The sequence below is a fragment of the Lytechinus variegatus genome, chromosome 15 (genome assembly GCF_018143015.1).
Source record: "Lytechinus variegatus isolate NC3 chromosome 15, Lvar_3.0, whole genome shotgun sequence".
NCBI classification, from domain to species: Eukaryota; Metazoa; Echinodermata; class Echinoidea; order Temnopleuroida; family Toxopneustidae; genus Lytechinus; species Lytechinus variegatus.
The window spans coordinates 13,100,433-13,114,107 of record NC_054754.1 but is presented as its reverse complement, the minus strand read 5'-3'; the positions used below and the strand labels follow the sequence as shown (position 1 = coordinate 13,114,107).

Here is a 13,675-nt window from a genome sequence, read left to right as displayed (position 1 = left end):
ACTCAAAAACATCCCTGATTCATCTTTTTCATGCGTGGTCACGCTATTATTGCAGCATTATATTTGAGTGATCCCCCCAGGGATTAAAGTATCATACATAGACTAATACTAGTAGTAGTAGTAGTAGCCTAGTCTAGTTGACAGAATGTTCAAGGGGGCACTTACATTAAAAAGGTATGTGCCTGGCTTTTGGGATGTTTTATTTTTTTCACAGATTTGGTAAAGTGATCTGTGGTTTTCGCCTCCCTCATCCTATTTAAAAACACACTATTTTGTGGAAATTTTTGGAATAATTTTGAAATTTCCTCTCAGAAAATGTATACTTTTCTTATGGTACAGGTAGTATAGTTCAAAGTTTGAAATATTTTAAAACAAAATAAACGTTTTTCGCGATGTAAAATGTATTTTAAAATTTATGCACCCACCAAAAAATTACCCAACTCAAAACGCATGACCTCATTGTTTTGCTTGCCATCTATTGTCTAAAAATGAATGTATATACATCATTTAAATTATCATTATATTAGGTTACCAGTACTTTAGCCTTATCGATGCCACGTGATGGCTGCACAAGTCCATTTAGGATTGCCAAAATTTGATGTAAAGCTGGGACCAAATTTTGGCTATGTTTTTACGAAAGAAGCGGTGGAGGAAATGATAAGGCATCATGAGGTGTCAACATTTTCCTCGTTTACAATCCAGCAGACGAGATGCACGGCCGCTGCCAAAGAAGGGCCAGGAACAGGAGATAAAGGTATGACACTTGGTACAATATAGGCGTACTATTATTTTTGTGTTAGCAACTTTAACTCTTTCACTCCAGAATTTCTTTTTCACAGTCCGTCCTATTTCGACCGAAAGCCCTTTATACCGCCTCGCCCTTCACTGTATGATACCGGGTGTAGCTTATGATATGTGTAGTGTTTAAGGATCATTCTTTTTTCTATTATAGATGATGCTAGATGTCTGTTTGTATCAACTGCATGCAGGCGAAATTTCAACTAATATAGCTATTTGAAAAAAACAAAGTGGAAATTCTTGCAAATTGTGCAAGTTTTTGCGAGCCACTGTGAGCGGCTTTACAGAGTAAAAGAGTTAAACCCTATTGTAAATTAATATTACTAAACAATAAAATCATCAACACAAACTTGTAAGTTATGTGTTGCTTTAACATCTGTTTTGGCCAAATCTTTACCATTTACTGACATATTTTCTGGACAAATCAAGTTATTAATTTGATATTGTTAACATTACCAGTGACAATGTTGTTGGTTTACAGGTGGTCCAAGGATATACTGGCAAGATGTTGCAACCAGTAAATTTTCAGTGCCTGCTGCAGCAATCCCTTTTGATGGTATACCATACACCTATGTATCAAGGCTGCTATATGAGTGTCACCATGGGAAGGATTGGAAGGAAAAGCAAAAACTTCTCAAGCAAGATCAACGCAAACAGGTATAATTTTTCTTTGTAATGTGGTGTTATTTCCAGTGTGTGATATGGGAACAACTTTAGGAAATTCAGTATTCATCCCATTTTCATATTATTGAATCGGTATGCATCTGAAATTTTAGACTTCTCACAGATATTGCATTTTCTTCGAAGCAGAACTTAATCTGTGTGTCATTGTAATTTATCCATAATTAATGAGCTGGAATTAGTCATTATTTTGAAAACAAGGGGTAGGTCCATCTTTAATTTTAATTTTTTAATTTAAACTTCAGTTCACATGGGATTTTTGTAGGTTAAATATGTCGTCTAGAACAGGTTTACGGGAAACATGAAGAAATTATTCATTTTTAAGGCTGTATTTACAATTTTAGACAACCTCAAATATGCTAATTGGTCATTTTTGTCCAAACTTCAAAAATCCCAACATTTACCATTTTGAAATATTAATATCCAGAACCGTCTGGCTAATTTGAATGATTTTGGTGTCATTTTACTCAGGAATCAAGAGATACATCTATTTCTGCATAGATTACGATGTTACATGAAACTTCAAAATTCATTGACATGCCTTCTTATATTTTTTGAAATTAGTTTGTACATAGATATATGTGCTTGTTGCTGTCCTTACAGGTGGGAGAACATGGCTATGTTGGCACTAAATCCAGGAGACTCATCCAACCTACAAAGAAATTGAATTGTCCAGCAAAACTTATTGTCAAGGAAGTTTTTAAATATCCAGATTTCAAGGTTTGTACTGGTTCTGATTTATCATAATAATATACAAGCAAAATAGCCAAACACTCTACATGTCAGTCTCATGTAGCGGTATCAAATTTGTCTTTTAAGTCTCTGATAGTGTATCAAATTAAGAAGCAATAGTTGAATTAATGAAACACTTCTCTAAATGATTCAAATAGTTTACACTTACATTTTACCAATGATTTCTTGTTATACATTATTTCATCGAATTCACATACAGTTTCATATAGGGTATTCATTTGCAGAAGTATGGTCCTGGATAGGGTATCCATTCAAACAGATATGGAAGAATTATGGTCTCAGATAGAGTACCATTTTCCCCAATTTTCAGTTTCTCATAGGGTCACCTTCAGAACCTGCCAACTTGAGTGGTTCTCCAGGCACAAATATCAGTTACCTCATGGGGTTTTAGTATCCCTAACATTTTGGGTATTTGTTATACATGTACAAGGGCATCAAAGCTTCAATCAGGATCAAAATGTCATAATCAAAAGTACTTGCATCCAGGGGACCCCACAGAGGCATCAATGAGTGCTCTAAAATGAATTAACTAGCTTATTATTCATTTGCAGATATCGCAAGACACAAAACACAACAGAGTGGTCAATTCTTCAAAATTACGATCTGCTCTTGCAAATGTTCCTGTGTCATCTGAAAGGAGATACTATATCTACTTGCCTAATAATGATGATCATAAGGGTACACATGTTATTGGTGAGGTAAGGATGCTGGGCATGGTTAATTTGGTTGTTTTAAACATAGAACGAAATGGAAAATTATGCAGATAATTTGGTGTTTGTGATGGCAATCACAATCTTGAAAATATCTTATAAGCTGATCGGCTTGGGATCCAAGCCTTCTAGTGGCAAAGTCTTCAGGCACTAAGTGAAGGACTATAAAAATTATATAAGATGAAATGAAGATCTACAAAGAAGCTATGCATTAAGGTTCAGAAATGATATGAGTGGTTATTTAGACAACGAACAAATTAAAGGTAACAGTAAAGGAATCCATGTTGATGTTATGAATTACAAAAAATATTAGGTCAATTAACGCCACCTTTTTTATCTTTATGGTAAAAAGAAAGGGGGATTTTATTGGATGACAACTTTGAGATCGTCCAGCGTTGTGTAGTGGAGTAGTTGTTCTCAAAACGGTAAACATTTGTTTGCAACTTCTGCATCCTGTATACTTTGATGAATTGAACCAAACTTTTGTAATGTGTGCAACATTGCAACTCCTATTGGTTGATAATGAATAATTAGCCTTCATTTAAAAGTTAAGGTGCTATTTGTAAGTCTTTTCTGTATGATTGTGTTATTAAAACTATATTTTGTCATCCTATATGAATATGTAAAGTGTCATTTTTGTCTCACCTGCGAAGCAAAGTGAGACTACATGTATAGGCGCCGCTTTTCCAACGGCGGCGGCGGCAGCAGCGTCAACATCAAATCTTAACCTGAGGTTAAGTTTTTGAAATGACGTCATAACTTAGAAAGTATATGGACCTGGTTAATAAAACTTGGCCATAAGGTTAATCAAGTATTACTGAACATCCTATTAGAGTTTCATGTCACATGACCAAGATCAAAGGTCATTTAGGGTCAATGAACTTAGACCATGTTGGAGGAATCAACATCGAAATCTTAACCTGAGGTTTAATTTTTGAAATGTCATCATAACTTAGAAAATATATGGACCTAGTTCATGAAACTTGGACATAAGGTTAATCAAGTATCACTGAATATCCTACATGAGGTTCACGTCACATGACCAAGGTCAAAGGTCATTTAGGGTCAATGAACTTTGGCCGAATTGGGGATATCTGTTGATTTCCCATCATAACTTTGAAAGTTTATGGATCTGATTCATGAAACTTGGACATAATAGTAATCAAGTATCACTGAAAATTTTGTGCGAGTTTCAGGTCTCATGATTAAAGTCAAAGGTCATTTAGGGTCAATGAACTTTGGCCAAATCGGGGTATCTGTTGAATTACCATCATAGCTTTGAAAGTTTATTGGTCTAGTTCATTAAACTTGGACATTAGAGTAATCAAGTATCACTGAACATCCTGTGCGCGTTTCAGGTCACATGACCAAGGTCAAAGGTCAATGAACTTTGGCCGAATGGGGTGTATCTGTTGAATTACCATCATAACTTTGAAAGTTTATGGATCTGATTCATGAAACTTGTACATAAGAGTAATCAAGTATCACTGAACATCCTGTTCGAGTATCAGGTCACATGATCAAGGTCAAAGGTCACATGATCAAGGTCAAAGGTCATGTAAGGTCAATGAACATTGGCCATGTTGGGTTTTTTTGTTGAATGACCATCATATCTCTGTAAGTTTATTGGTCTAGTTCATAAAAAGTGGACATAAGAGTAACCATGTATCACTGAACATCTTGTGCGAGTTAGAGTAGTATTCAAAGTCAGTACTGCTGCTATATTGGACCGCGTGATGCAGGTGAGACGGCCAGAGGTATTCCACTTGTTTCATTTTTATATCAATAGTTCCAAGATTTATTTTTCCATGAAAAAATTACAAACACAATACATATTATATACAAAACTATTAATCCAAATAAGAATTCATGTTTCAATGGTAATTAATCAATAAACAAATTGAAGAGCGATCTTTCTATCTATTTGAAGCTAATGTTTTATCATTTTGGGGTCACTGACCATGCTTATTGATGCTATTTTTGTTACATTTACATGTCTCTTTCTGGTGTACTTTTTATTTCAAGCTTCAATGAGACAAATGTATATTTCTCTCAGGTTTTTCAAAATACCACATACAGGGAGAATGGTTCTGAAGGGGGCACACTAGTAATTCAGCTCCCATATGGTTTACACGTAAATGTATGGTAATATAACGACCGATTTCAAGCCTTTTGGGCAATGTTTACCAGCTGTGACACCTATCAATGTATCCAGAGAAGATGAAATTTTAACATATATTTCGATGTTGGGGGTTTATGTGATTAGATTTTGCGCTAAGGGCTGCCAAAGAGCGGCCTCAATGTTTTTGACCCGTTTTTAAAGGGGAATCCAGCCTTGGCCATAAAATGTTGTGTTGGGAAGGAGAAAAATAAATTAAACAGAATGGTGAAAGTTTGAAACAAATTGGACAAGCAATAAGAAAGTTATAGCTGCTTTAATATTGAGATCACTAATACTATGTAGATTTCAAATTGGCAACTGGGTAAGTAAATTATGACAAGGGGCAAGGAAAACTTTCCCATAGGCCATGTACTTTATTATCAGGGATTTGTGGTTTTCTCCTAAGTACCCATTCCCCTGGGGCAGTAATCTAAATATAACCCATGTAGTATATTTTTTTATGTCCTCATGAAAGAAAAATATAATTTGAAATAAAACTTTTGGGGAAAATGACATTTCAGCCATAATATGTATTGGAGTACATGGAAGAGTAGTCCTTGCCTTACATCACTATGACATCCCATATGCGGCCAATTTGAAATCTCCATGGGTATAGTGATTACCAATTCATATCTCCTTTTTTTGTTTGTCCAATATTGTTCAAACTTTAACTTATCAACTTGTTTGATTTTTCTTTTCCTTATAAAAACAAGTTTTTATTTGGGTTGGATTCCCCTGTAAGCCTCCTAACGCTATTCGGGATCTTGCGCATTTGACGGGACTGTACTCTTCCCAAAATGTTAACCACTCACACACAGTCCACTACACCCGGGGGTGTAGCGATATCTGTTTCCGGGTAACCACCCGAGTTCTGCAGGTTCTGAAGGTGACCCTATGTGAGACCCCACATGCTACTGCTAGATAGCTGGGTTTTTTACGGCATAAGGGAGCCTTGAGGCTCCATTGGGTCGATGGGGATAAGCCCAACGAAGCTTTAGGTTTACTGTGTTGTGGGGTTATATTATAGGGCCTATGGGTCCACAACTTGTTATGGGTCATTGAACCCTGGGGGAGGGGGCACCGTGAGCCCCTAACTAGGGTTGAATGCATCACTTTTATATGGGATTAGCCTATAAAAACCTAGGGGTGGAGCCCCCTCCCCTCCACCCCCAAGCCATCCGGGTTTAAAAATATTTGGGGTAACAGCCCCCACCCCCCCCCCTCCCTTCCTATAGCCAGTGCACCTGATCAACTTGAAGTCTAGTGGTACCAAGTCTAGTGAGCTACCTCAGCTCGGGCTCTGATACCTAAGGCTAAGACTAGTTCTGGCTCAGTAGCCTACTAAGTAAGTCTAGCTACTATTTAGGCCTATACCCTCAGCTCAAGGGTATACCCAGATTAAAATATTTTACCTACCTACCGAGATCGAGAAGACAAATTGAAATAAGTCTGGTAACCAACAACTAGTTCTCTACACCGTTCTCCAAACGAATTCTCTTTGGCACCATATAATAGTTTGTACGTCTCTACAACGCTATCAAATTACGCGCGCTATGACACTGCTATGACTCTTCAATTTTCCGAAATTCAACAGAATACGTCATTCATAATGAATATTCATTTCTAACTCCGGTTATTGGGATTCATTGCTTACCTAGAATGTGTGTGTTGTGAATATACACGTTACGGGGCCTTGTATTTTGCCTTCGCGAAGTTTCAAATGAAACTGCTGCGGATCACACCGTGCACCGTTGCCGTTGTTGGCATACAAGCGCAAAGCAGCGGCTCAAATCGCGATATTTTGCGACTGGTAAATACGTCTGTAAGGATGATGACGTCATCCAAGATGGCAACTTACATTGACCAACGAAAGGATCGAAGATGACGATGTTTTGTTCATTATTTCAAAGGAATCAGCGGTAACTGCGGTCGAAGGTACAATATTTCTGAATTTAAACATTTTTTCGTAAATATGGATGTGATTTCTTTTTCATAATGTGACATTTTATTTTCAAAAAACGATCGGAAAATCGGGTTTCCACTGTTAGATCTAACGTTACTGCTAAAATACGTTGTCTGTACGTACGGGCCTCCAAGCTATTCAGTCTATGTATTGGTGATTAAGCCAACGCAGTTCAGCGGAACAACCAAAATATGCAGCAGCTTGGCGATAGTAAGGTAAATTTTCAGATTTTTCCGCTATTTTTTTGAAACCCCACTCACAGGCCTGAATATGCTAAGAGCGTTCAACGCATAATGTTGCAGTCAATGCATAACGTCACATGATCCGTTCCGTTCTTTCCATTTTTTCAAAAATATAATCATTAACATACATAGCTTCATTTCTCAGTGCAATATTCTTAACAATAATCAGTTTGGTTTTAGAAAGGGGCACTCCTCACATCTTCAGCTAGCTTCTTCCTCCGTTAGCTTCGGAAATTAGCAGAGAGATCCTGCACAAATGCTTGTATTGTAAGAGAGGTCAGTCAGAGAAGGTAGATGTATTCAGCAGAGAGGACTAGGATTCAAGTGTAGAAGATCTAAACATATGTGGATTTTCAGCAAGAAATTGAGGGCAGAATTTGTATGGTCGGGGGTCCTAAAGCTATGCACCACTCATCGCGCATGCAGCTTTCAATGGCAAATGTGCACTCTGTATGTGGAAAAGTGACTGCAGAGCGACGAACAATTCCTATTCATGTTTTCAACAGAGGCTGCAATAAATCTCTAAATGCAGAAGAAAACCAACAACTGTAACTGTTTGCAATTTCGGAGTTATATTCACTTTCATATATTCTATAATAATGTGAACATATTTTAGATATTGAGGTACAGGAAATACTATTTTTTGCATGATAAATCGAGTGCGTAGCTTTAGGACCCCAGTACTCATCGGGCGGCGAAATCAAGAGGGGTTCCGAAAATACGGCGGGATTTTCGTATTATGTGAGTTTTGCGCAATTTTCTTCTATGGTTAATGATCTTTACGATATCTGCCACAAATTAGTGAAAGATAATTTGTTCAAAAACTGAAATTGGCCATAGTTTTTATCCTTTGAAGACCAATTGCGTAGTTTTAGGTCCCTCCATCATATATAAAGTCACAAGTGCATTAGATAAACAGGAAACAATGATTGGTCTTTTTATTGATTTAAGCAGAGCTTTTGACTCACCTGATCATGATTTTAGTATTACGTAAATTAAGTTATTATGGAATTAGGGGGGTTGCACTCCGTTTATTTGACAATTATTTTCAAAATCATAAACGGTTTGCTTCGATTGATAATTTTTCTTCCTCGATGCAAGGTATAAGACGTGGAGTGCCTCAAGGGTCTATCCTCAGCCCACTTCTGTTTATAATTTACATTAACGATTTAAGTAATGTCTCCAAAATTGTGGACTCTATATTTTATATGCAGATGACACCAGCTTGTTCATGTCCCATAAAATTGTACAAACTTTACAAAATATTTTCAATAAGGAACTGAAATATGTATCAAACTGGCTTACTGTTAATAAATTAACCTTAAATGTTAACGGACAAGTCCACCCCAACAAAAACTTGATTTGAGTAAAAAGAGAAAAATTCAATAAGCATAACACTGAAAATTTCATCAAAATCAGATGTAAAATAAGATTTCGCTTCATTTCAACAAAATAGTCATATGAACGAGCCAGTTACATCCAAATGAAAGAGTTGACATCACTCACTATTTTTTTTTGTATTTTATTATATGAAATATTTTCATTTTCTCATCATTGTCATGTGAAATGAAGTTTCATTCCTCCCTGAACACGTGGAATTCCATTATTTTAACATTTTGTGCTTCAGGCAAAGAGGTCCTAATCGTCAAATTCGTAAAAATTGAAATTTGTATAATTCAAACAGTAAAAAACAAAAGAAATAGTGAGTGAGTGACATCATCACCTCTCTCATTTGGATGTAACTGGCTTGTTCATGTAACTATTTTGTTGAAAATAAGTGAAACTTTGAAATGTCATAACTTTCTTATTTTACATCTGATTTTGATGAAATTTTCAGCATTGTGCTTGTCTGATTTTCCTCAATTGATTCAAATCATCATTTTTCTGAGGTGAACTTGACCTTTAAGAAATCAAATATTTTGGTTTTTACAAATAAAAATAGATCACAATTCAAATTTGAGGTTTGTTTGAATAAGATGCCAGTTGATAAAGTAAAATTTACTACATTTAATGTTGCGGGCGAGATAAAAAACGGTCTTTGGAGCGGGCTTATTGTAAAAAGGAGGGTACCTGGAACGGGCTTTGGAAGTACAAATGATTGTGAAAACAGGGGCCCTTGGAACAGGTTGCCTGCATGTGAGTGCGTATGCATCCCTATGGAACGGGCATACATGCATGAAGCGGCCACTTGGCAGAGGCGATGGTTGGACAGTGCTCTGCGGCCACTTTTCACCAAAATTACAGCTTATATGGTACCAGATCAATGCAGCCTGAATGGTGTAACAAAAAATATGCGAAGCTTTGGAACAGATTTCTTTCTTTCTTTTTTTCTCAGTAAGAAGAAAATGCTATGCTTTGGAGTGGCTGTCTTTGTTCTGTTTCTCAATAAGATAAAAATGCTATGCATTAAAACTGAAATTTTAGTGTAAAAATGGGTGTTCCCTCCGGGGCACATACCCACCATGCATTATATACTGGCCATTTTTATGTTTTTGTACACGGTTTTGGAAAAAAGTGGGGGGGGCTGAAGCCCCCCGCTTCCGGTCCCTGCTCCTTAACACAAAGATTAGCTATCAATCACTTAATCTACTAACCAGTCAAAATCAACATTACACATTTAGCTCAAAATACTGACCAGTAACCAATCAGAAGTGTTCTTTCATATTTGGTATTCATTGCTAAGCTTTGTGTTACGGGGCCCTGTTGTAAGCCTAGGTGAAAGGTGATGCTAATTAGATCAATTCTTTTTGTATAGGCGGGGCATCATGACGTCACATCTGCTTAACGACGACAACACTGACCTTATTGCGATGAGAACCAAGAATGAGAAATAATGTCAGAAATGGCACTGAGAATTTCAGACAGATTTGTAAACTTCCAGATAAAGTAATGAGTAAACTCGATAATCGCGAAGTTTAGAACAAATTATGGATGCGATGCTTGTGTATTACGCATTGTAGTCATGGCAAAACGCAGTGCTGCTGTACGGGTCGCTAGTGCATTGTTTTCATTGACCAATCGAGATTAAAAATGCCCACCTGTTCGCCCTGGCCTGTAAAGATAATTCTTCTTAAATCTGTTTTCATTGTAGGCAATGGAACAGAACCACTGGAAGAAGGAAGGTATGTATTGAAAGAAATTTGGTAAATATTTTCTAAAACAGAAGCTGCAGGACCCTATTAACTATTAAAGCATATGTATATTGTCAAGGTTAAGCCCCAAAATCCATGTCAAAATATCATCACATGCTACAAAAATGTATTATACATACCTATATTAGTGACTGGAAGTGACGGTTGGTTTTCTCTTTCGGCTTATTACAAACTAAACTAGCAAACAGTTACATTGTTGTAACCCTTGTGTTCCCTGTTCAGTCATATATTCCATGTGCAAGATTATTAAAGTATTCAATTTCAGCTTCCATAGTGTTACCTACGTTTAAAAGATAACAAATAAATAAAATAGATTAATTACACTATTACACCCTGCTACCGGAGCAAATTTTGATGAGACTAAGATAACAGTTATTATTAGTATCGGATGATTGCAAAACTAGAGCATTTTTTACTACAACAAAGGAAAATAATCCAATGGGAGATAGAGAGTGAACAGAAGATAAATAGGCTATATATTTATCAGATAAATTGAAGACTGCATCAGTCAACCTTCTATAAGTCAAATTATCACAGAAGTAAACAATTTTTTAAGACAAGGGGCGGTATTCTGAGGTCATTTTATCTTTAAAATATTTTATTTTATCTCTTATAAAAAATGAAATTGGTATTCTAAGGTAACATTTTATCTCTCAGATAAATTTCAAAATTTTACCTTGCATATCTATGACGATACACAACAGAGCAGTGACTGCGTAGATATATCCATTGCGTATCTGGCCATTGCAACGCGGGTAATGTGCTTGTGCCAAAGTTACTTTGAAGAAAAAGTAAAATAGACTTTAATAAAAGAGGGTAGGGGCTATTTTATCTCCGCGACTTTGACTTCGTCAATATTTCTGGATGAACTAACTACAAATGTTGACATGAAAATGATGAAAAATTATATATTTATTGGGAACAACACCTTACTGTTATTCCTGTACAATCATGAAGTATTTCATAAGACTTTTCTTGACTAATATTGTCTTTGAAATGATGCTTGAAAAGATGCGATGTAGACTTCGAAAACAGATGAGAGCAAGTTTTCATTTTTGTTAAAAAGAAATCTCTGTAAAGATGCGCAAGCGTATAGTGCAAGTGTATTTGAAGTCAATACATTTATGCAATCTCATTCCTCCACCACACCTCCTAGCGGAATGGATTTCCATTGGTTGAGTGATATGAAAGAGCTATAATTAAGCACGTTTCTAATTGGATATTGATTAAAAAATAGGTGTGTCTTACAGAGATAAAGTGAAGATAAAATTGTTCTCAGAATACCAATTCGAAGGATTTAAAGGGTATTTTATCTCACTGATTTTAATGGAGATAAAATATTTTATTTTATCTGAGATAAAATGGATCTCAGAATACCACCCAAGATCAAGTAATTTAAAGCACATATGCAATTTACCCCCTTCAAAGTTAAATATCTGTGCATGTAGAAGTTCATTTGAAACATAACATGGGGTAATCTGTATTTCAGGGAAATTGATTAAATGAAAATATGTAAATTCTAAGGATTACAAATAAACTGCTCAAGTGAATTGCAATATAGTGTTATTTGTTGGCTACTGTTGTATTCAGTTCTAAATAATCACTAGATTTGTTTACATCCTTATTGACATACAGTCAAAGAACGGAAGAAGAAGAAGCGGGAAGAGAGATTGATCCGACTAGCTGAACAACAAATACGAGAAAAGAAAGACTTCTCATCTAATGGAAAGGAAGAGAAGGAAGAAGATAATCAAGGTTAGACAGAAATAGGGCTGTGAGATAGTTGAGCAGGCCTTCGATTTCATTGTATTTATTGCAAGGCAACTTTTCTTTATTATTATTAGTATTACAGAGATGGTCTAGTGGTTCTGACTCTCGCCTTTCAAACAGAGGGTCGTAGGTTCAAATCCTAGCCACGGCGTATTTTCCTTCAACAAGAAAATTATCCACACTGTGCTGTAGTCAACCCAGGTGAGGTGAATTGGTACCCGGCAGGATTAATTCCTTGAATGCACCAAGCGCCTTTAGCAGCTGGAGCTACAGCCGGGGTAATAGTGCGCCACTGAATAGGCAACTAGATAGATCGGTGCGTCATAAATGCTATATAATTATTATTATTATGTTTATTCATTCAGTCATAAAAAAAAGATAAAAATAGTACACCGAAAGTACGAAAATGCAATATCAATAACAAAATATGTAAACGAGTAAAATGACAGAAAAGAAGAAAAGAGGAAAGTCAAATTAAAATTCAATACTGTTGCCCAGAAGCATGGGAGCCCTCACAGAAAACCATTGGGAAAATATTGGTAATACAATTAATTTAAATTCAAATCCAATATAGAGCACATATCTGTATTAAAACATAAATGATAATATTAAAAATGCACAACAAATACCTAAGGCCAATCAATAAAGGAGCCAATGCCATGCTTCTGTGGCCTCCGATTTGATTCAACCCCGTTAAAGTATTTACCATATCACCAGCTTCAATGGTGTAGGCCTATAGACCAGTTCGCAGTTACTTCATGGGCAATTTTGGTCAAATGACCTTTCATTTCTTTCATCATGATAGGCAGATTTCAAAGCAAGATATTACGTAAGCTTGCCTTACATAGCAGGATGGAGAAACTTAATAGACCAGGTGACTAAGATATTACGTAAGCTTGCCTTACATAGCAGGATGGAGAAACTTAATAGACCAGGTGACTAGAATAGCACACCAATGAACACTTAATGAAGGTATTTGTTGCATTCCTACTTTGAATGCATATATCTTAGCATGTTGCACAATGTACTTGACAAACTGTTAAATACCAGTCGTTCATGGAAGCATTGTTTTTTTTTTGTGGATGTAAATGAAAACGACAATTCAAAAGAATATATGAATAATCAAGACATCAAAGTTGGTGCTTATCTCATTATATTTTAAATTACCATGTCACTTAAATAGTGCAAATGACCTTCTTCTGATCATGCGTAGAATCTTTTGATCATGCGCAGAAAGGAACTACGAACTGGCTTATAGTATCCCCCTCATGAATTATTGTCAATAACGAACAATGATCACTTCCTGTGGGATAATCTTACCTCTCATATTTGACTATCATTTCTGGTTTAGAGGAATGCTTTCACCTATGTTGCGTACAGTCCTATGTAAAAATTGTAACACTGAGGAAATTCTGCATATGGCTCGTAATTTATTGGAGCAAATT

The 13,675-nt window shown here is 36.1% G+C and overlaps 1 protein-coding gene across 6 annotated transcripts in view; it reads left to right on the top strand.

Annotated features, from left to right (window-relative positions):
- Positions 1–13,675, top strand: part of LOC121428646 (putative methyltransferase C9orf114) — a 60,811-nt gene that overhangs the window by 9,148 nt on the left and 37,988 nt on the right. For 3 of the 6 annotated variants that reach the window (XM_041625416.1, XM_041625415.1, XM_041625417.1), the window contains exons 2-7: positions 528–754; positions 1,280–1,455; positions 2,083–2,199; positions 2,784–2,930; positions 10,400–10,430; positions 12,096–12,215. In XM_041625416.1, coding sequence (XP_041481350.1) covers positions 562–754; positions 1,280–1,455; positions 2,083–2,199; positions 2,784–2,930; positions 10,400–10,430; positions 12,096–12,215 — 784 coding nt within the window. In that variant the 5' untranslated portion in view covers positions 528–561. The remainder of the gene's footprint in view (positions 1–527; positions 755–1,279; positions 1,456–2,082; positions 2,200–2,783; positions 2,931–10,399; positions 10,431–12,095; positions 12,216–13,675) is intronic. The other 3 variants (XM_041625418.1, XM_041625420.1, XM_041625419.1) reach the window with 3 other exon arrangements.